Here is a 24,302-nt window from a genome sequence, read left to right as displayed (position 1 = left end):
ATACGCTGTTAAAATGGCCAGTGGCAAACGGCATACATAGACGCTATTTGTGGTGGAGGTAAACTTTGTAAGAAACGTTAGTCAGTTTAACTGTATCAATGTCATTCACAAATGGCCAGTGTCCGTTCAGGATATACAGAAGCCTTTTGTCTATCCAGACAGCCGGCAAACATACAGCATGTAGTGGTTATCGACACAGCCTTTCACATGAGCGACCCTGGTTCGAATCTCGAGATGGCAACTCTTTCTATTGCGGGCTGGCTGAACTAGGCTTGCCTGGTTTCTTGTTGTATTACACAACTTTCCCAGTCTTTTGTTGCCCCTGTCCCAATTTTTTGCTGCCATCAAATTCAGTGGGCATATCTTTTTCAAGGAACAAGAAAAATGTTTATTTTCAACATTTGATATGTTGTCCTTGTACTATTTTATATTTAATATAGGGTTTAAATGGTTTGCACATCTTGGCATTGTGTTTTTATTTCCATTTTACGCAGCGTCCCAACTTTTTTGGAAATGAGGTTGTACATTCTACCCACCATCCAAATATGTATCCACCTCTCTAAAGATATTAATCCTATCGGTGGCATCATGTATTTATACATATAGTTTGTCAGAATTACTTCTTACCTTTGCTCTCATGCATCCAAATGAGCATAAACAAAAACTGAGGAGCAAAGCAAGGGAATATGCAAAGACATCCTTTTCTCCATTTTACATAGTCTGTTCATTAATGCTCAGCTTGAATGTTTTTCTTTTTCTCCAGGGCCTAGTCCCCCCCCCCCCCCCCCCCGTCCCCCCCCACACACACACACATTGCCCTGGTATCTCCTCTTCAATGGTTTCCTTGGTAACTTTACAACCAATTTGTTTCCAAATTGTTGCCTGTAGCTCAAACCATTATCTTTGTGTCTGCGGAAAAAAATAAAACCTTGAGATTATTTTTTGTTGCTGGTATTGGTACTTTCAGCATTTTAGTGAATTGTGTGGTTAACAGTGGTTGATGCATTTAATTCCCAGTGAGGATTCTTTTAAGCACACTCATTTAAGTGGGAACATCTGTCTAGTGGCATCTAAAGACCCTAGGCTATAGGACAACAACAAGTAGCAAACCGACAACTGCACTGTTCTATAGATTGTATATTTCATCATAAGAAAAGCATGGGAAACAGGATAAAGCTTGTTATGCCATGTATCCTACAGTAGAAGGTAGGAGCTACAAACTGTCAAACATGTTCAAATATAAATTATCGTTAATTAACGTTTCCGTTACTTTTAGAATTTACACAGAAATGACTGACTAGTGGACTGTCGAAAATTTACATATGCAAGCATTAATGAGACCAAATATGAAAATTGTATATATCTCTGTATTTTACCAATCCTTGCGGATTGCGGGCGTTCCAGATGTGCGCGTTAACTACGCCCAACCGCAAAGACGTGGGCACGCAACGTCTCCATTGAGGGAAAGCGGAGCAAAAGAAGAAACATGGCGACATCGAACAATCCTCGGAAATTTAGCGAGAAAATCGCTTTACATAATCAGAAGCAGGCAGAGGAGACAGCAGCATTCGAGGAAGTGATGAAGGATTTGAGTATTACCCGAGCAGCTAGGGTAAGATCTGTTTATACACGTTTGCTGTGATTGCTATCGAGCTGTCAAATGCAGTAATATGCTGCGGGCACGTAGCTTGTCCAGGGAGGTAAACAATAACAAACAGCACCCTACGCCTGCAAATATTCCCGACATTAATGGCAAGCAGTCACCGTGTAATCAAATGTGTAGTTATTCTAAAATGGAGAGATATTCCGAGCCCCTCCGTATTCAAAAGTTACTCCACTACAAAGCTATAGACATCTTGATAATAATATATGGGGCGTGCACGAGTGTTTGACAGCGCGCATAAAAATACAGCGTTGTTTGACTCTTAACAAGTCAGATCGATCCAAATGTGTATTCATTGAAGCATTTGAGATAGCATTATTTTGAATTGTCTTGAAAAATCGCCAAATTACATATATCCCAATAATCGGGGGAAACCCGTCATACTGGGGAGACAAGTATCTACAGTAAATATGATTGACAGCGTCATCGTCATATCATGGACGAGGACAACCCCACACAGATTATGTTGTCGATAAACCGCAAGCGGAGGTGTGGCTTCTTGATTTGGGATGCGACCACATGTTTTAATAATAAGACGAAGAACAAGCGAAGTCAGTAGCTATTCTACGGTTCGAAGTATAATTTGCTCGCGACTGTTGAGCACTGTTTCCCGCAGTTATGTTAACGTGACGGCGAGAGGAGCTAGTTGGTAAAAACACCAGAGGTGGTACTAGTGAATATACTATACACTCACCTAAAGGATTATTAGGAACACCTGTTCAATTTCTCATTAATGCAATTATCAAATCAACCAATCACATGGCAGTTGCTTCAATGCATTTAGGGGTGTGGTCCTGGTCAAGACAATCTCCTGAACTCCAAACTGAATGTCAGAATGGGAAAGAAAGGTGATTTAAGCAATTTTGAGCGTGGTATGGTTGTTGGTGCCAGACAGGCCGGTCTGAGTATTTCAAAATCTGCTCAATTACTGGGATTTTCATGCACAACCATTTCTAGGGTTTACAAAGAATGGTGTGAAAAGGGAAAAACATCCAGTATGCGGCAGTCCTGTGGGCAAAAATGCCTTGTTGATGCTAGAGGTCAGAGGAGAATGGGCCGACTGATTCAAGCTGATAGAAGAGCAACTTTGACTGAAATAACCACTTGTTACAACCGAGGTATGCAGCAAAGCATTTGTGAAGCCACAACACACACAACCTTGAGGCGGATGGGCTACAACAGCAGAAGACCCCACCGGGTACCACTCATCTCCACTACAAATAGGAAAAAGAGGCTACAATTTGCACGAACTCAGCCAAATTGGACAGTTGAAGACTGGAAGAATGTTGCATGGTCTGATGAGTCTCGATTTCTGTTGAGACATTCAGATGGTAGGGTCAGAATTTGGCATAAACAGAATGAGAACATGGATCCATCATGCCTTGTTACCACTGTGCAGGCTGGTGGTGGTGGTGTAATGGTGTGGGGGATGTTTTCTTGGCACACTTTAGGCCCCTTAGTCCCAATTGGGCATCGTTTAAATGCCACGGCCTACCTGAGCATTGTTTCTGACCATGTCCATCCCTTTATGACCACCATGTACCCATCCTCTGGTGGCTACTTCCAGCAGGATAATGCACCATGTCACAAAGCTCGAATCATTTCAAATTGGTTTCTTGAACATGACAATGAGTTGACTGTACTGAAATGGCCCCCACAGTCACCAGATCTCAACCCAATAGAGCATCTTTGGGATGTGGTGGAACGGGAGCTTCGTGCCCTGGATATGCATCCTGCAAATCTCCATCAACTGCAAGATGCTATCCTATCAATATGGGCCAACATTTCTAAAGAATGCTTTCAGCACCTTGTTGAATCAATGCCACGTAGAATTAAGGCAGTTCTGAAGGCGAAAGGGGGTCAAACATAGGATTAGTATGGTGTTCCTAATAATCCTTTAGGTGAGTATATATATTACAGTGGTTCTGAACCCTTCACTTCATCCATATTTTGTTATGGTATAGACTGAATGTATAATTGATTAAAAAAATGTTTTGCCATCAATCTAATACCCCATAATGACAAAGGGAAAACACGTTTTTAGAAATGTGTGCTAATTTATTGAAAATAAAAAGTAATTATCTGATGTATATTTAGTATTTAGACCCTTTGAAGACACCAAATTGAACTCAGGTTCATCCTGTGCCATTTGACCATCCCTGATATGTCTCTAGCACTGGAATAGATTCCACCTGTGGCAAATTAAATTGATTGGACATGATTTAGTAAGGCACACACATGTCTAAATAATGCATGTCAGAGTAAAACTCAAGTCATGATGTCCCAGGCACTCTCTGTAGAGTATATGATGTCCCAGGCACTCTTGGCGATATAGAATTGTGTTGATCTGGGGAATGTTATAAAAAATGATAAAGCATTAAATGTACCCAGGAACTCAGTGCACTTCTTCATTGTGAAATGGAAGAATCTGGAACCACCAACACTCTTCCTAAGTAACCAGGGAAGAAGGGCCCAATGACCACTCTAACAGAAATGTTTTGTCACAATAACAGAATGACAACCATCTCTGCCGCACTAAATCAATCAGGCCTTTATTGTGGCTAGACATGACGTTCTGCCTGGAGTTTGCCAAACTGCACTTTAAGGACTCTGACAGGCACTTAAAGGAGAGCAGGAGGAAAATAATTCACTGGTCTGATGAAACTAAAATCAAACTATTAAGCCTGTATGCCAGTCGCTACATATGGTAAAAACAACTTACCGCTCCTCACCAGGCAAATACCATCCATACAGTGGAGCATGATGGTGGGAGCATCATGCTATGGGGATGCTTCTCACCAACTGGGAGACTGGTATGTTTGAAGACAGGATGAGCAAAGCAAAATACAGAGAGGGCCTTGAAGAAAAACCTGATCAAGAGCGCACAGGACCTTAAACCAGGGAAAATATTCATATTTCAGCACAACAACAATCTGAAGCACACAGGCAAGACCATGCTGGAGTGGATTCAGAACTGTGAATGTTCTTGAGTTGCCCATCAAAAGCCTGGACTTGAACCCCATTAAATATCTGTAGACATGAAGATTGCAGTTCTGTGGAGAGACATGAAAGACTCTCCGCCATCCAATCTGTGTTTTATGTTTTAAAGGATTTTGAAGGAAGAATGGGAGAAATTGCGCAAATCCAAGCGTGCACAGCTGGTAGGGGACAACTCAAGAAGATTCAAAGCTGTGATCGCTGGCAAAAGCGCTTCTACAAAGTAGTTAATAAAGGGTTTAAATACTTTTGTACATCAGCTTTCCATTTTAGTTTTTAATAATTTGGCACAAATTTCTAAAACGTGTTTTTAGTCTGTCATTATGGGGCTTGATGTGGATTGATGTGAATTGATGGCAAAGAGTCTATAGCAAGTCTATAACACAACCACATGTGAAGGGGTTTGAATACCCTCTGAAGGCATTGTATAAATATCCATGGTTTCAGATGTGAATTAGCTACACAATAAAAAGCACCCTTTTTATAAGCTTCCATCCATTGACAAAATTGGACCGTTGCTAATGGGGCTGTAGATTTTGTCTTTCATTCATTTTCTTTACTTCTTTTAATTCAATTATGGTTAGTGTGTTTTAGCAGATCAGGGAAAGCATGTGAAGGACAGTAACAATATGGTATTCACAACTAAACACATTCGGGAAGTGTTTGGGTTTCATATATTCATATTGGTTTTGGCCCCATAGTAGGCTCTGGGAGGCCATTCCAGAGGCAGGGGACAAAACCATTCCAGTCTGCCTCTCCATGTCTAGGCTTTGGGATTTTTAATCCCAGGAAGCCAATGCAAAGACTTTAAAACCAGTCTAATTTGTGCCCTTTGCCAGGTCTTGGTCACAACCCATGTTGCTGCGTTCTGTATGTTGACCAGATGACCAATGGCTTTTGTGGGTAGATCAGACTGAAGAGCATTACAGTAATCTTGTCTGCTAGTAATAAAAGCGTAAATTAATCTTGTACCTTGGCCGTGTTTCTCAGGTGGTAGTAAGCTTTTTTTGGTCCAATTCATAAAATCTGGCTAAAATGTAGCGCAGAATCTAAAAAGACACCTAGATTAATTTTTAAAAATGTTTACCTAGTTCTAGAGTGCCCTTGCAATAACATGTGCTGCCAGATTCTCTCTCCAGGGTTTGGCTCCAGAAATAAGTACTTTAGTATAAGATCCGTAACACAGTTGAATACATTGTCAGTTGGGCAGAACTCTTCTGGTGGCATAGTTGTGTATTGGCCGGATCCAGTTTGGAACCTACTTGTGATACCTCCAACTCTTGGCTGGTTGAAAAGGTTCCAAGCCGGGTCATGAAGAAGTTGAGTGAAATGTAGAACCCAATCTATTCCTCAAGTCTGTGAAGAATGACTTCATGGTCAGCTCTCTCATGGGCTGCAAGTGTGTTGGCTCTACTGTATGATAATTTGCTTACGGTAAAAAATATTAAAATTAAGAAAATTAATATACCATTTGCATAATTTCTTGGGTTTTTTGGTTTAAAAGGGAAAGGTTGGTGATTGGCTGAAAATTGCTGAAATATAGCTGGAGGAGTTTCACCTTGGCAGTTTTTAGTGTTGTCCTTCTGAGTAGGGTTTGATTTAACAGTGATGAACAATTATCAAATCAGATATGCAGTGAAAAACTGTTATACCACCTTCTTTAGTATCTGTGTCAGACAGGAAAAAACAAATTAATAGTTCATGGCAGGATAGTATTAAGTTAAAAACATGATACCTTTAAACATACAAAAATCTTTGTGTAGACCTGCCGAAAAAACTGTTTGGTCAATGTAGGAGGCCTATACTTTCACATTCACCCCTCGTCAAAATTCCAGTGTGGTTGGATTTGTGAAACACTGATCCCAAAATGCATGTAATCTCATGCTGACAAAATAACAACATGCATTTTAAATTTACTCACGATTACAGTCTTGCCCAAATACTCTGGTGAGATAGATTTAAAGATTAAGAAAAAAATATTTTTAAAAATGAATTCCCTGCTCTGAATGCCTGTCAGAAAAGAACAGTTTAGGTACTGGCTGTATAGGATATAAGATAAACAACTTTGATTTGTTTTAGAGTGAACAACAGCTTTCCCAAACTGCCCATGAAATAATTGTCTCTCCCGTGATCTCATCCATTTCAGCAGTACACAGTAGAAACCTCTAAACTGGCTTGAAATCCCAGCCAGTTTGGATAAACTGTTTTGCCGTCTCAAAGGTGAACTGGAGTGTGTTTAGTATATCTTGCAACTGGAACAGTTGAAGATCCAAACAAAAGCAAACAGTGGCATCTGAATAAGTCAAAAGGGGGGACCCATCTACATTTGCCCGAAAGAATACAGTTGCAACAATTTATATTTGGAGTCAAATATTTATTTTGCACAAAAAATAAGGGAATAGTGATTATTATCCCAGCTCGATTTGGTGTCATGAGCTATATTGTTCATAGTAGCAACATAATTTACATTGACGATAGTTATTTGTTATAATCAATTCACATTCTATGAAAATGTGCCATTTTTGTTCTTTTTTTCAGTCCGAATTATTTGGCTTGTTTGTTTATTTTTCATTCTATGTGGCTGTTTGAATGTTTGGCCCTTAACATATTCAGATTTAGTGTTTCCTCTCTTTAAAATCTCTGTTCTCTAACATGTTTTAATTGTTTATCATACACAGCTTCAGTTACAGAAGACCCAGTATTTACAGCTAGGACAAAACCGCGGTCAGTACTATGGCGGATCATTGCCAAACGTGAATCAGATTGGAAATGGCACTGTTGACATGCCTTTCCAGGTACGTGTGTTTTTTAGGACATTGTGTACACTACGTGTGGTCATACACCAGATTTTGGCATGTTTGCTCTTTGTCGACAAACTTACTAGCTTGGCTTGTTTGTCGCGTGCAGACTCCGTTTCAGGGTTCAGGAGACACTAGCCGGACAACACGGCATCATGGATTGGTGGATAGGGTCTACCGGGACAGGAACCGCATTACATCCCCACACGGAAGGTCTCTCGACAAACATGGACGCCAGATATCCTTTTGCTTACGATTTGTGCAACTCTAGTGTGGATTACACCTTATCAGTCAATCAATAAACTCATAATTGTAATAACATGCTCTATTAATAATACTGTAGATGTACTGTATCAGTAATGAAAGGGTTCACTGATCTGACCTATTTTTCTTTGCTTATTAAGAAATGCACTGGCCATGGTTTTGGGTTGTGCTTTAATGTGAGTGTTTCTTTGGCTGGAGCTATGCTAATGTGTCTGACTCTCTACCAAGAACAGCGAAACCAGTTCTATGCTCTGTTTAGCGGCTAGATACACTATCGTATGATAGCTAGCTAGAATACAGATATCCGACTCATGATGCTGCCATTTTCAAGCAGAGAAGTTGTGGGTTTTTTGGGTCAAGTTACCTTTTCACTTGTCTCTGATGAGTTGGCACCCGACGCTCCGCTACGTGACAGCATCAATCCGCTGTGAAAGCTATCGTTGCCCTTAACCAGGGGGCGCACATTGATAGCTGTCCATATGGCTCGGTGTATCTGTCTCCACCACCTGATACCAGCTGGAGGAGGTGAGATGATCCAGCAACGCTGACACGTGATGCTGTTGTTGTTTAACCACAAGCCCCCTCAGGTGCACCGGCTCACAGACACGCCTCAGGACACAAGTGGAGGATGGATGAAAAGAAATGTCTGTGTGGACACTGTGTTTCCTGTGATTGGTGCTAAAGTTTTCCGTCTATTCCCCCTGTGCCCCAGGACCAACTCAGACTCCGCGTTGCATCAGAGCACATTAAACCCACAGGACATTTTCGCCAGCGGCTCCCAGGAGCTACAGCCTAAACGAGGTGTGTTGGGGTATCATCACAGACCTACGGTATTCATTTGTAGATCCCTTGGACAACAAAATCATGCCTCTACAATTAACCAATGGGAGAAATTAATAGCCATTCTCGCTGTACAGTGCCATGTTCCCAGTTGGTAGCTTTTGTAGGGGTTTTATCAGGGTAGTGTTGTGATGTATTGATGATGAAATATTCATCATCAAAGGGCTTTGCTGGCTACTCTTTATTATACTATTGAATACTGTGTGGTCTACATGATGAAAGGTTTCCGACCTGGTCTTTGAAGGCTCTACACATTTCTCATGGGACTATCGGAATATCGGAGTGTGCTGTCTAAAGTGGATCCCTTGAGAACTTCCTTTGAATAATCATTAGGTTTTTACTATTTCTTGAATTGTCACTATGTCTATGTAACATAGTGTTTCAATAATCAGTATTGATTTACATTTTATTTATTTAGCAGACTTTCTTATCCATAGGGATTTATAGTTAGTGCATTCATGATGTACTTAATATTTCTTCGGTTTTGTTATTTAATTTGATGAAGCTCTTTCTTCCTCCTTTATTTTCTTATGCTCTCCAGTGCTTTTGCTTCATGTACCTGGGCCAGAAGACACTGAAACAGATATGGACAAAGATGAGCAAAAACAGAACTGGGATGTCAAAAAGGTGCCGTCTGATCTGTTGATATACAGCTCCGGAAAAAATGAAGAGACCACCGCACCTTTTTCTTTCATTTTCAAAAAAGTCCAAAAGGAAGGTTTTGAGTGAGGAACAGAAGGGTTGAAATTAAGAGACCAATGCAAATCAAACGCTTCTGTTCCTCACTCAAAACTTTCCTTTTCAACTTTTTTGGAAAGGAAAGAAAAAGGTGCGGTGGTCTCTTAAATTTTTCCAAAGCTGTATCTTCTCTGCATTGTAATGCTGCCCTGTATTCTAACTTCATGTATTTCTTTTCCCCTCAGAATGTTACGTCAAGGTCAAAAGTCCCAGGAATCAAGTGAGTAATTCAGAGAGTTCCACAGATTTTGACATCTAACCATCATGACTTTCTTAGAGAACAGCTAATTATGACAAATCTATGGCGGCTTTGTGATCGGTTTTCCAATTAATCGGTTGTGGTGGCACGTTACTGACATACTTTGAGATCTCTGAGAAGTGTTGAAGAGACTCCACGTCCTGGTTGTCTACTTCCATTAGTGTTATTTCCAAATTGCTAACAGGATCCCGTGCAGTGGTTTCAGCAGACATCTTAGTACTGAGCTTATTTCCAGTGGGAACAATCGGCCATTCTCATGGGCATGTGTTAAATAGAAACCAAGGCGAGAACTGTAAATATGGGAAGCATTTGCTGTTATGCTCAACTTCCTATGCAACTCCAGAGAAAACCCAGAGGGCCGGCTTTGCAGACACAGATAAGGCCTCGTCCTAGAATCTCAGTAGAGATTTTCCATTGAGACAAATGTCTTTTTTGTCCAGGAGTAGGCTTGATCTGTGTCCGCCAAACTGGCCAGCGGTGAATTAACTGGGTCATTCTAATTTCCACATTGTTTTTCATCCGCAGCAGCTCTGCTTTTTGTGTACTTAGTCAGGATAATGATGATCTGTTTGTGTGTTCAAAGCATATTCCCGTCTCCGGATCAGGAGTTGAACTCGTCGCTGATGCCGTCGGCCCAAAACGCAGGCGGCGGCTCGCTGCCCGATCTGACCAACATCCAGTTTCCCCCACCCCTGCCCACCCCTCTGGACCCTGAAGACTCCACCCTCAGCGCCTCCAACAGCACGGGAAACCAGGCCAGCAGCGGCTCACACGGCTTCAGCTCTACCGGCCAAGGTGACCTTTTACTTTTTCACAGCCCCGTTGGTGCCTAAAGTGGGTGGGGCTAAGAAACCGAACCTGCTCCGTCGACCCGTGGCCGTAGCTTTCCACGAGATGGTGCTGGTTTTTTTTCTTTCTTTCCTAAGACGATGTCTCTTGTCCCGGCAGGCCAGACCCCTTCCCAGCAGGACAGCATGGTGAACCAGGACTCCCGTCCATCCGTCCAGCTCTCCCCTACCCTGTCGCCACCCCTCACCCTCGCCCAGGTAGCACGTACCGTACTCTGCTCTCATGGAACGCCCATTGTAAAAACAAAGTACTTCTCTGGTGTATTTACAGTTGTATTTTAATTGTTTGAAGTAAAGTGAAATTAAGTTGCCGTGGACGAAATGGCATGCCAGGCCACTGAACCAGTGAAGGAAAATGTGCAGTGAATCCAGTGAAGCGTTGCATTCAGGAGTTGCGTTTTTAAACGTGCGTGTGTGTGTGTCTGTCCGTCCCAGGCTGAGACCATAGATGCCATGACGCTGGAGCAACACTTGGCCCAGTACGCGTTCTTCAGCCAGCCCTCCTCTCAGCAGCAGCAGAACACTCCGGGACTGAACAGGCTGGTCCAGCTCCCCTCCCCTCTGAACACCTCCGCCGGCCAGACACAGAACTCCATGGACATGAACTCGGTAAGCCCACCTCTCCGAGTCCTTACCCTGTGTCCTTAAGAAAAGTCACGTCTCGACCCAAAGCTAGAGTGTTCCTCCACGATGGGACACATTTTGATTGGAATTGCTGTTTGACTATCTTTTTGGTTTGATCTCAGGACGGGCTAGCGTACTCCCTAAAGCAGGTCATGTTGGTTGTTGTGTTTATTAGTTTTTTGCTACGAAAGTATGAATCTTTGGAAACTAGATTTAAGGGCAACAGAAGTTATTGTTGGAATGACATGCAGGAGAAAGATTGAGCGGTTTTAAATCCATAATGTAAAATTGTATTAAGTCTATAGCCACCCCCTCTGTTTCCTTTCGGGAACTAATGCTTGATATTTGTATTATGTTTATTATTTGCATTGTTTTCCTTACAGCACTGACTCACAAATAACTAATCAATTCGGTAATGTAGCTTGATTGTTCTATCTAGCTTTTTAAATTGCTTCAGTAAATGTAAATTGTCCAATGAAAGTCATTGAAGCCAAGGCTACATTCACATTCTTCTTTTTCTTTCACATACCAATCAACTTGGAATCAAAGATCCTCTGAACTTATGTGCCTGTGATATCATGGGAGGAATTTCTTAAATCTTATAATCATGTAATAACTGTCATTGTGGCTGACTGACAGTTTCTATTAATTTTATTTGGGAACCCTGTTGTTAATAGCTTTTATTAATCTTGGGAGAATAAGTTTTTTTTTTAAATAAGGGTTAAATAGATAAAATTCTATTTGTGGGTTTTACTGTGTGCTTAGGGTTATTGTGTTACAGTACAGTTTGGCTGTCTCTCAAGTGACAACAATATCTAGCAAATATTTCTTTTAAAGTAAGTACTCTTTTTATTTATTGTTATTTGGACACAGATATTTGAATAAAATTCCAACCACATTCATTGATAAAGGTAACCAATTTCACAGAACAAATATATACTTTGAGAATATGAAATTTAAATAAACAGAAAGGCAATTTTCCCATACCTGAAGGAATTTTTTCAGTCAATAAATAATAGTTATTTTAAAATTGTTAAAGCCTGGAGCCAAGCTAAGGATCTAACAACCATTTGGTGAACTACATTGCCCGAAGAAGGCTTCGTAATTAACAATGGTCATATTTACGAACTCATTATCCCATTGAACAACACACACCATCTGTTAAGCTTGTATTTACATAAGACTTTATTTTTGGCCTGTATCCCAAAACCCCGTTATTTTCTTGGTGGCTGATTTTCAGATGGTCAGATTGCAAGCTGGAGATCATCATTGCTGTGCAGTTTTAATGTAAATTATTGAAGGAACGCAAAGAGACTTGTGGAACAACCCACAGAGTGCAGCTTTCAATCATGATAAGCTGTTCTACTTATTTTGTTAACTTGTGTTTCAGGCCTTGTCACTGAACCTTCTGCTTTTACTTTATCTACTTTTACTTTAAGTAGAGGCTTCTGCTGTGGCTATACAGCATGATATCTTTGTTTACTTTAAAGTGTATTGTTATTATTACACATACTATTATGTATAGTAACACCTTGGGTAGTGAACTGTGGGAACAGCAAATGTGATTTAACAAGGTCAGCACTGAAATCCTTTGTCTTCTCCCATTGGGTGAACATGTGTAAACTCACCTTCTACTGGGTGAACAAGGAATTGGATCATTGTATTGGGGATGTGCTGGATCCTAGGGAACTGGATTTCAGTACTTTTGTCTTTAACTGGTGTCAAGCGGAGAGCTAATACTGTAAACTCCACTAACCCGGTTATCTTGCTAAAGAATGACCCCAAATGGCTGGCCAGTTAGTCAGATATTTGCACAGGACACACCCTAAAGCAGGAATGAACCATTACATAACATAAGTCAGAGAGCCTCAGAGGGACTCCAGCGATTAAAACAATGATTGTACTAGCCAACTAATCAAGAGAATCATTAGCGAAGATTTAGCGATAACCGCCGAGAGACGGGACCCCCATCCCCTGAGTCTTCTCATAGCCAGGTTGAGAGACACCTAGAACAACTTCTCCTCAGAAGCCGGGCCAGCGAGTCTAACTGAAATGTGATCCTGTATTAGGGCTCTTTCTCCCAGCAGTACCGCAGTAGGGCTGGGTCTTCAGCCAATCAGTCTCCAACCTCTCCTGTCTCCAATCAAGGCTTCTCACCTGGAGGCTCGCCTCAAGTAAGGGCGTGTGGTCAAAACCTGCTGACTGTGTACACTGTTCCTCCATCCTGGTTCTGTTTCCGCCGCCGGCCGGGGCCCCGGCTGCCCCCCCCCCCACCCCACCCACACCCTCCTCGGCTGCTGTCGTGTCACAATCCCCTCGTTGTGTCTCGCAGTGTCACTGACCCCGCCCCCGGCCGTCGCCCCCCCCCCCCCCGCTGCTTTTCTCTGTCTGTGTCCTTAGCAGCAGCCTCATAGCATAGTTGCTCAGTTCGTACAGTTCTAGGTGAATACGCAAAAATAGAGTTTTGAGTCAGTTGTTTTTGTGAAAATGACAAAAGTAGCGGGCTCCCTTTGTAACAGGACCTCCCTCTGGGACATCCTTGTTGAACTTACAACAATTAATGATTCATTTGTCTCTTTTTTGGGGAGGTGGAGGAGCTGACACTAGGTAGCTTCTAGATGCGTGTTTCGTTTGTGTGTTTGTTTGTGCTTCTGTTGGCTGTGCTCATTGATTCTTTGCCCCACATAGACAGCTAAACAAGGTTTTTGTGGCTTACATTGAAGTGCAGCTCACAGCTCGCTTTCCCAAGCCTGTTTTTATGGCTGGACCCTGATGCTGTGGTTCTGAACTTAGAGAGGCATGGCAAAGGCTGTCCTACTTTGTCAGTAAATACGATCCTATTATATAAACATTAATGGGCATAATAAAAGGGGACACTTTTTGGGTTGAATAAGGACATGAAATTAACAACTTTAAGGGCATTACTGAATGATTGAATGTTTTAGAAATTCTATCTTTTACTTAAGAGACATCCATATGATTTAATTCAATTTTATTTTATTAACTGAATGTGGATATGACTTCTTAGTGCCAAAATCTTTTGAAAGGACTACCTCCATCAGGATTGATTGTGGGTTGAGGAGATCTATGAAGTGCTTTTGAGTAATATTCGATGTATGCTGACACAGTGGTTGGCTGTGCACTTAACAAGAACCTCAGAGGAAACAGGTAAATGCTATTGATTTGACCACATGCTTAGTTATAATTTAAGATGAATTGATCTGTGGAGGTTATGGTGATGACTTGGTTAATCAGGGATTGAAGTTGGTGGCACGGTGGATGAATTGATGGGCTTGTGAAACATGATTCCTGCCGTGTTTGTATTGTATTTACTCTCGATTTTCGGCTACAGGACGTGGCTGTCTGTTCGCAGGATTGCTGTGATTTCTGTGCTGCCCGGAGCTCAGTGGAAAGCAAAACCTAAATCGTTTGACATGAACGTCTTATTAACTGTGAAATCGTTCAGTCACAGGGCCGTGGTGTGATTCTCTATCCTTGCTCCTCTTCTCCCATGTTTAAATGTACACCTGTGCCCTAATTATCCTGCCGTTATTTTTTAACAGTAAGAGTTGATATGATTGCGTTCCAGCACAACTCCATCCTGGGCAGTGTATTTGCGGACTTCTATGACCAGCAACTCACATCCAGACAGACCAGTGCTCTGTCCCAACAGGTATGTAAGGGATACCATCTTACCCGATCAGGCAAGCTGATATAAGATGCGGTGATATGTGCTGACATTTTTACATCATAACAGTGTGTTTTAAATTCTTGAAAAATTAGATTTGATATCATAATTGATCCATTGTGCCAATATTATGGTTTCTAAACATGACAGTAATGTCTCAGTTTCTTCCCACTTGAGCTATTATTGACCATTCATTCCTTTTAATAGTGGAGAAATTAGTCCTTGAATTTTGGTTGCTAGCTAAACTCATGCTATGTTGGTGTCCTGTTGTTTCTGTTGCTCAAACAGCTGGAGCAGTTCAACATGATCGACAACAACAGTTTATATGGCCAGGGCTCCACCCTCAGCTACTCCCAAGCAGCCATGATGGGTTTGACAGGTAGCCATGGCAACCTGCAAGACTCTCAGCAGCTAGGCTACAGTAGCCATGGCAACATCCCCAACATCATTCTCACAGGTACTGTTCTGCCACGTCAGGTGTCTTGCCCGCGGTGAAATGCAGATCACGTTAATTTATAATGTGTTTCTGCAATGTTCCACACGTGAGTACTGACCAGGGTCCAGGACGAGCTCTGTCAGAGTTCAGCCCGTTTTGTTCTGGCACTGATGAATAATAATACATAGAAAATGAAAGATGTCAAGGTCTGTAGATCTGTAACAGTGAACGAAACCTCATCATGTGGCACAAGGGGCCCCTGGCGGTTCGCACGTTAACCTGAATCAATACATTTGAAAAAACTAATCTAAATGATTGAGCTGGAAAGAAACATTCTATTCGGTTTAGATGAGTGTCTTTCCGCGCACTGTAATCGACATTTTAATAATTTATGCTTTTCCTTTTGATATTTCAAATGAAAATATGAAACAAAGCTGGAAATGCAAAGAGGAGCTGCTAGTTCTGCAAAGCCGAGGGGCGGGATTGATAAACTAACATCGTAGAATCGTCAAGCCCTGTTTAAGTCTCAAGTTCGGCTGCGTTTTGACGTTCCAGTGGACTACACCAGTGGTGGACAGAGAGGTGTTGATAAAACATTAAAATCTTTGCTCTGTATCAAAAACGTCCAGAACTGTGACCGCCAAACCACGACACGTACCATACAAGAAATGGGGGCATGGGAAAGAACACAAGACGAACTGGCATCAGAACACACTGAGAACACAGGTTAAATTCACAAGGGATACTGGGGTGGTGGGAGACGCCTGGCGGGAGGGGAACACAATACAACACGGGTGAAAGGAATCAGGGTGTGACAAGTACAGTTATGGTCAAAAGTTTTAGAACTCTTCCTCTTCCTTCAGACAACTCACATGGTCTCCACAGTTCTTTATTTCACTGGTAATATTACAGAACCTTTATTTTTTATGAAAGATCTAATGTATCCAAATGGCATTGACAAAACTGACACCCCAGACTAAATATTTTGTGGAACAGCCTTTGGCTAAAGTAACTACAAACAAAGTACTTTCTGTAGTAATGGGTGAGCTTCCTGCACCTCTGTACTGGCAGGTTGTCCCACTGTTTTTGCACACACTTCTCCATCTGGGTGCCTTTTTGAAGTGTGTCACTGTAAGCATTGAGGATGGGAGGCATCCTTCATCTCTGGGGGAACTGAAGCCGTTTGCGCAGTAAGGTTAGGCCAGGCTGCCAGTACAGAGGAGCAGGAAGTGTTTGGCTACAACCATATCATTCCTTCTGTCCTTTATGTAGAGTAGACAAAACTGGAGGACACGGATCTCCTCACACCGCTCTACCCCTGTGTGTTTTAGCCACGGGAGAGTCGCCACCCAGACTATCCAAGGGCTTATCCTGCAGCTCCCTGTCGACCGACTTAAGCTTTGACGCGGACTCTCAGTTCCCCCTCGACGAGCTGAAGATCGACCCGCTGACCCTGGACGGGCTGCATATGCTCAATGACCCTGACATGGTCCTCACCGACACCGCCACGGAGGACGCCTTTCGGTTGGACCGCCTGTAGGGGCTGCTGCCTTGGTGGTGGTGCGCGTCGAGGGGAGAGGGCTGTTTCTGGAGCATGTGGGCCCGTGGCGGGGCTCCGGCCATGCAGCACGTTCATCCGACTCTCCCGCCTCCCTTCACCAGCCGCCTCTGTCTAACAACTGTGGGGAGATGACCTAGTGGAGAAAGAAGTTGGGCCAGAAATGGCCGACACGGTTCGCTTTCTCTCTTCAGCCATGGGATCCAGTGGTGGCCACATTGTCATATCTGGGAGTCGATTGAGCTGATGGTCCTGCCTCTTAACTGTCTACTGATCATGAATCCTGTAACCTTTTTTCACATTGTTTTCCCGTGTCTGTTGGACGCATGAAGAAGAAAGTGTGTAGGTGCTACCACGCTACATTGGTCTGGCCTCCCCTTTGAAGACATTACCTGGTTGAAATCGTGTATGCGGTGCAAACTGTTTATCTTTTTCTCACCTGCCATATTAGCTTAGCATGTTTTGCCTCACGAAATCACCTGTCGTTTTTTTCCACAACCACCCTCTTGCCAATTGCGTTTGCATTGATGCCCTTATTCATGCTGTCGTTAAAGTAGAATAACGGCAAATTTTGAAAATGTGTCTTGGTTCATAAATCCCGTAAGTCTGTCAAAGAGCGCATCTCTCTCACTCAGGGAAAGCAAGGTAATGCTACAGCAGGCTTACATCACCTTGCAATGTAGCTCCTCATTACTGAAGCAGAATAGATTGAACTTTGTGGAATAATCAGAATGAACAAACACAAATCAGTTCTGTCGATATAAAATGATGGAGCCCAATTTGAGTATGGGCAGGTACTTCTTCTGGGTTTCATAGAAGACGGAAGCATGAATTACAACACTAAACATGTATAAATCATCATCATGTTTCAAATACAACAATACAAGTTAAAATAATGTGTGGGGAACTGATTGTGTGGGTTTATTCATCTGTTCACAGTTCAGTTGTTTTTTCTGTCTTCTTAAGGTATTTTTGCAGTTTGAGTAATTGAGGACAGCAGGGATTTCTGTGTGATAATGGCTCTGTACAGTCCTGTGCATTTCTGTTGTTTTAGATTTAGGACTGTGAAGAGACCACTGGTGGCAGTTCTTGTGGGATATATATTGCTGTCTGGGGTGACAGGGTTGCCTATTGGTTAGAGTATCTGACTTGTGACCAGAGGGTTGCTAGATGAAAACCTTGAGTTAGGATGGTGAAAAATTCTGTTCTGTCCCTGAGCAAGACAGTCAACCTAAAATTCTCAGGTTGTTGCTAAAATCTCTGTTACAGTCAAAGCTTGCATAAAAACCCAAAGTGAAGCAGTTGATCGCTCATTAACATTTAACCAAGAAAGAGAAATATGCATGTCAATAATGCTAGCTCTACATGTACATTTTGTTTTGAGCCAATTGTAGCGTTGCTAGTGCACAGTTTTTTATTTTTTTGCTAGACAATAGTCAAGATGGGACAATAGGTTAGATGGGACAAGACTCAAGCTTGAATTGCTAATGAGATTTACCTTTTTGACAAACTTCTTCCAGACTTCATAAAATGTTTGCATGATTTTACTCCTAGCAACTGCCTGTCTTGGCAGAAATGCTTTTCAAAAACATGAAAAGTTTGAACCAGCGACACAAATGCATGTAGCTACAGCATATGCCATGTGATAATTGATTGGGTTTTAATCTTTTGTAATTTCAACGTGACAGAGCCATCCTTTCCTTATTTTTGTTATTCCGTAAAGTTCTAGCATTTTAGTAAGGGGGAGTTGTATGGACTCCCAATGTAAGCCCTGTTCTAGCTTTACCTCACTCTTCCTGACCTGAGAAGCACACACAGTCCTAATAGGAGTTTGAAGGATTTATGAACTTAGACACATTTTTGATATTTGCTGTTATTGTTCCTTAACTCAGGCTATAATTGTTTTTAATGGTGCTCATTTTTTTTTGGCTTTAAAGTTGACCAACATTTTATTTTTGGTTTCCATCTAAACTTAGAAGAGCTAACTCCCTTCTTCAATTTGTGATTTGCCAGTACAACCCAAGTGAGCCTAAATTCCAGCCAAACAAACGTTGAAAAATGAATGTTTTTAAAGGGGCTCACTGGTAAGTCGTGCATCAAGCTGTACTATGCCGCCGGTAGTAGCTGTTTTGTGATACAAACAAGAAATTGAATCTGAATTAATCACTTAGATGAACAGGTCCTGCCTTACAGGATTACATGATGTGGAAAACTATTCTTTTTCATCTCTCCATTCAAAAATGTAGGCAGTCACGCAACTTCTGAAACTCCTCAGTAGTTAAGTGCAAACTTTTATCAAACATCGCACATTATTTGCTGATGCCTAGACCTGACTCAGATTGGCACTAGTGGGAAAATATGACCGAGTTGTATGCTAGGGGAGTTTGGTCACTCTGTATATTGTTTTCCACTGAGTTTCCCTGGTTAACATGTTTTATTTTATTTATTTATATTCACATAATTTGTGAGGGGGTACTGAATGTCCCTGGTCATCCAAATTGAAAGCGCTAGTTGGTATCACATTTCTGATGCCCTTGTAGTTGTTGTGAAAATTTTTTTGCTTCATGGTAATATATGTTTGGTTTCAATTAGTTGTATGTTCTGAATCAGATTTTGCTTATGATATCTATGCAAAACAAATTTGATTGACTGAGAGTTATTAGTGATCCAGTAGACATAACTAAGAACCTAAACTGAATTACCTTGTTGGATTGTACAGCCTTTTGATAGCTTTTTTTTAGCAATGAAAAGAAACATTTTGTCATGTTTTATTTGCTACATTTTCATTTACATTTAAGTTTGGTTTACACTTTACAGGAGAGAATGCTAATTATATATTCTGCACGTTGTTTTTGTCAGAAACTGTAAAAAGCATGACAAAAGAAAAACTTGAGGGTAATGCTGCATATATTAGAAAATTGACCCTTATATGTGACTCCCATGGATGTGTCTGAGGTTGATTTTACTGCTAAAATGTGATTATTTTCTGATGAGATTCTACTGCCTCTCTATTAGAACAGCACTGCTGCAACCAGAATGTATTTCATCACAACTTCATAGAGTATTATAACCATCTTCATATAAACTACAGTAACTTTGTAATTTTAGTATTGGACCAAATAGTTTTGGATGACACTCTTACACCATTCTGTAAGTGTCTCACTTCAAAATCAAAAGGTATGTGGCATGTGATTTTCAGTTTGGTTCGGTACTGTTAATGTCATATTGTATATTTGTGTAGTATATATATATATATATATATATGTGTGTATATATATATATATATATATGTATATATATGTGTATGTCAAATGATCATTTCCCCTCATTGCCATTGGATAAGTCCTTTACTTGTTTGCCCATCAGCTTTTTTTTTTGTTAGTATCAGAATTAAAATATTGTTGTCGCTGTTGCCTTTACAGTTTACCAGTTAATAGTAAATGTCAAGTGAGCTAGCTTTTTTGTAAGAAATTTAGTCATTCAGTAAGTAATGAACCTGCATTTTACTTTGCACTTTACTTACATTTAGATCACTAAACCCTGGGACTTTTTCACCTCCTCACACCACCCCCGACCTTGAGCGACTGTTATGTGGACTGGACCTGTTTCCCCTGTATTTGGTCAAACTTGCCTTCTTGTTAAAAAAAAAATAATGTATTTTTAAAAAGCATATGTGTATAGTCTATATATAAGAGGTGATTTTTACTTAATCAGCAATTATTTTTTTGGGGCATCTGATATTGTAACAGAATTACTTTCATTTTTAAAATGCTCAAATTTTGGAAGCTGATATATAAAATTTGTATTTTTGGATAGATTTTAGAGAGAGTTCTTGCTGCCGACAGATTCAGCTCATGTTGTGCTTCAAGCTATGTAGCTACAAGTACAGTAGGTGCAAGGAAAAGAAAGCAGGAAATTAGGAAGCAATTGGATGTAAAGCAATGGGTGTGTCAGAGCGCTGTGGTAAATCAGACCATATATGTGGCAAATTCTACAATGTGTACTTAACCTAGACAGGAGCAAAAACAGTCTTGTTGGGCTTTCTGTACTGACCGCCCCCACTATTATATTTTTACATGCACTGTTTAACTTTTTGATTTGCTAGTGACAAAACTGTGTGCTTGAATTCACCTTGACAAAATACCACTAGTTATATGGTTAAATCAGTTATGTAATAGCATCTGGAGATAAATATGAGGGAATCCTTTCAACAGGAGTTTTTTTTTTTTTCTCTATGTTTTACTTTCTTTGAACGTATGTTTGACTGCCAGCTGTTGTTTTCCTTTTCATTTATGTTACAGACTTTTTATTAGTCTTTGCTATGCTTGCGAACAAGACCTCTACTGTGCGGAGAAGGCATATGGGACAGTTGACAGTGTGCATAAATGATGAGCTGTCTTAGTGTTATCTTGGAGTTTGTGTTATTTAAAAGGTTTATGTAAATGTTTGTCTCATGTATGTCATAGAATCCTCTTGTCCAAGCTATTTTGCTATGTTGATAGTAAATGAGCATTAATGTCACCAGAGACACAAGAGACAACCTCCTGTTTTTTAAAGTAATACTTTCCTTTAATGAGTTTTTGGTTCAGTGTGAGCTGGTCAGGCACACCCAACTTTATTGGTTACAGATCTGACAATCAGAAGAGTTTTTTAGGTTCTGATTCACAATGTATTCTCATATTTAGCAGCTGCTTGGTTTTATGTGACTGTTACAAGAGTTTGCTTATGTGTGTGCAAATGTTCTGTATTTCTTTTGATTATACTATGCATGAGTTTGAGAAAATACATTTTCCCCCTATTTTAGCTTATTTTTTGTATCTATCAAGCACAATGTCATGCAACATTTTTGTGATTTTTTTTATGTGATTTAGTTTTTTCTTTTTCTTATTTGGTAAATAGTCTTTGATTTTGATTCAGAAAGTGGAAAAGGCCTCACACATAAACTGAAATGCTATGGCAATCCAAAAGCTATGACTTATTAATTCATTTTATTTTTATCAGCCTGTTAAGCACTTGTAGACGCGGTTCTTTGTATAGACTAGCTGTTTATATTGCTTTTTGGTATAAATGTTTTTGTGTTTTATGTGATATGATGTCAAAAGTTATAATCGTTGTTACATACACTGAGAATTAATGTACTGGAGTGAGTCATTGTGGCTCAGTTCTTCTGTTGTCTTTCTAACTTAGAAGTATCAGTTAACCTAACCTAAAGTTTTTCAGTGATCCGATCCCTGTAATGCTTAACTGTAGATGTTTTTACAATCCGTTGTTGTCTTTTGTTTAAAACATTTTCTGTGTTTCTGTAGTAAATCCGACTGATTTGATAGATCTGTTGTTACTGCCACTATTGTTTCCACCAATATTCAGGTGTCCTGACGGTTTATACTCAAACGTTTACAAAAGCAACCGTTTACAGAGAATAGTGCAAGTTCTGTTGTTGTTTTTAACACTGATATTGACATTTTCAGTGTGCATTAATTTTACTTTCATGGATAGAAATTGATAAACCACATGAACTACATGTAGATATCAGTTTCAGTGATGGACTGTTGTTCTGTTTACTAAATGTATCCTTTAGAGTTTATACTATATCAATTGTAAAATTCAACTGTGTGAATAGAAGTGGCTAGAAAACAAAGTTTCTTCTCTAAATAAGGTGGGCTATTTTTTAACTATAAAATAGACCCTGGCCATCCACAAAGGATGTTGTAAATTCTTCAATGTCCCTGTGCTGTCAGACAGGTGATCAGGGCAAAATATGTGTTAAATAGCCAAACATGAACATTTTAACATATGCTAACTAGCCTGGCTGCCTGGCCTTATCAGCAGTTGGCAGAATCTCTTGAGTCATGACTTATGCTGGACGCTACAGTCCTGAAAAACACAGGGAACCAGGCTATATCGCTGCAAAAGATAGGGAACTTTTATTATGAGTATTTACCAGTTTTCTTTTTTTTGTTGCAAGATATATAGACTTGTTGTGCTGTACTGTATACTTCATACAATATATAAATCTAGATATGTATTTGTATTTTCCCATTCATAGAGAGCAAGTGTGTGTTAGCGATGGCTATGTGCTAAGTTGCTTTCTCTCAAAAGCTACACTATAGTATAAGCCGTGATATGAGTGAGTTTGGCTGTGTTACACTCATTATATGTATTATCAGAACGTTTATCTTTTTTTTGTTACATTCAAAGTTGTGGCAACGGGTGAACCATTAAGGTAAGGAAGCCAAAGTTAATAAATTGTCCCTTTAATTCTTATTTAAAGTTCCAAGTAATGCATCTATTGAGAGCGCTTATTATTGATAACTGTCCATTATTAAAATGTATTTAGTTTTTTGACTGAGATTTACATCAACCTCAAATCGTACAGTTCTTCATCAATTGTTTACATTTAAAATAGGTTAATATTTATGAGAAAAGTGTAATCTGCTTTATCCTTACAATTTGTATTTCTTGCTGCATAAAGACTGACATGTGACTGACATATTCTGCTTGATATCTTGAGGTAACTCTTTTTGCATGGTATCGGCTTTCAAAATTTCCCCTAATGACTCAAAAAGACTTGATGTGATATGTTTTGCTTTTAGCAATTATTTTGCTCCGACAAGATCAGCATAACCATCTGCAAACACTCTGCAACTAAAACCTGCTCAACCAAAGCATTTCAAATAGGATAAAATGCAGATCTCAATTTACGAGACTATAAATGTTTAATTTGTTATAGCGGCACTAAAAGAGAAAATAAATCACACATATAAGGAAGAAACAGTTACTGTTTGGTCATTCAACAGAGTTAGCAAATAAAACTATACAAATCCTCTGATATGTGCATTTAATGTGGAATGACCCACTATTGGTCCATTCCCCATACAACGGCAGCTAAATTGTAAAATATGTTGTTTTTTTCTGAGTAGGACTACTCAAACGTTGTACATGCATTTGACTGCAATGTCCGAACACTACACATACTGTTCTCACGGCAACAGGATACAGATATGCTCATGAAATATGCAAATCCTAGCATTCAGCAGCACAGCTTGGCTATTCTGTACTTTTATTGAGCTGACCCTTTAAAAATGAATGGATCAAATATTGTTCTTTTTTTTTTTTTATATAAAAGGGATAAAACAGACCAAAAAGTCCTAGTGGGCTGTATGTGTGCTACATAACTGATGTTAAGCTTCTACTAAAATCATGCCTATGTATTTTTCTTGTGTGAAAGCTTCTGTCTTTGTATCTTTGCATTACTATTTGTAAATGAAATGAGGATAAATAAAAATCTAAATATGCATTTAAGTCTGACTGACCCCACTGAATGTTGTTGGCCTGTTGTTTTACTGTCGTACAATGTCTTAATCTGGTGACCATGGAGATGTTGAGTAGAAATGCAGATATGTTTACACACGAAAGATGTATTAACATGTCATATTCAAGTGTTGTCAGCTAAAATATAATATTGCTTACAAGTTGCTACAGAAAGAGACTGTATTTAGTTTCCCACATTTTGATATTTTCCCAGCATCATTTTGAATTCCCCATGTATTGGAAAGAACCTTATTTACCTGGCTCCCTTGGTCCTTCAA

General features: G+C 40.2%; 1 protein-coding gene across 4 annotated transcripts; it reads left to right on the top strand.

The window, feature by feature from the left end:
• The first annotated feature begins 1,467 nt into the window (after nucleotides 1-1,467).
• Nucleotides 1,468-24,015, top strand: crtc1a (CREB regulated transcription coactivator 1a). 4 transcript variants are annotated; one of them, XM_010894222.4, is made up of 14 exons: nucleotides 1,468-1,612; nucleotides 7,339-7,455; nucleotides 7,568-7,696; nucleotides 8,186-8,247; nucleotides 8,435-8,523; nucleotides 9,104-9,189; nucleotides 9,486-9,520; nucleotides 10,143-10,354; nucleotides 10,508-10,605; nucleotides 10,843-11,016; nucleotides 13,101-13,205; nucleotides 14,621-14,704; nucleotides 15,008-15,176; nucleotides 16,487-24,015. In XM_010894222.4, exons 1-14 carry the CDS (start codon nucleotides 1,487-1,489, stop codon nucleotides 16,693-16,695), a joined length of 1,695 nt encoding a protein of 564 aa, XP_010892524.2. In that variant the 5' UTR covers nucleotides 1,468-1,486; the 3' UTR covers nucleotides 16,696-24,015. The 4 variants fall into 4 exon arrangements, with proteins under 4 accessions (XP_010892524.2, XP_010892515.2, XP_019901067.2 ...); XM_010894213.4 differs by having other exon boundaries at nucleotides 10,508-10,608; XM_020045508.2 differs by lacking the exon at nucleotides 16,487-24,015 and adding an exon at nucleotides 15,590-16,455 and having other exon boundaries at nucleotides 10,508-10,608.
• Nucleotides 24,016-24,302: the final 287 nt, after the last annotated feature.

Source organism: Esox lucius, chromosome 3 (assembly GCF_011004845.1).
Source record: "Esox lucius isolate fEsoLuc1 chromosome 3, fEsoLuc1.pri, whole genome shotgun sequence".
Taxonomy (NCBI): domain Eukaryota; kingdom Metazoa; phylum Chordata; class Actinopteri; order Esociformes; family Esocidae; genus Esox; species Esox lucius.
The sequence above is the reverse complement of the archived record's forward strand: the minus strand, read 5'-3'. Positions and strand labels throughout refer to the sequence as shown.

Coding starts and splice junctions, on each gene's coding strand:
- crtc1a (XM_010894213.4), top strand. CDS start 1,487: ATGGCGACATCGAACAATCCTCGGAAATTTAGCGAGAAAATCGCTTTA. Junction 8,248..8,434: donor CCTGATACCAGCTGGAGGAG/GTGAGATGATCC, acceptor CCTGTGCCCCAG/GACCAACTCAGACTCCGCGT. Junction 13,206..14,620: donor CACCTGGAGGCTCGCCTCAA/GTAAGGGCGTGT, acceptor ATTGCGTTCCAG/CACAACTCCATCCTGGGCAG.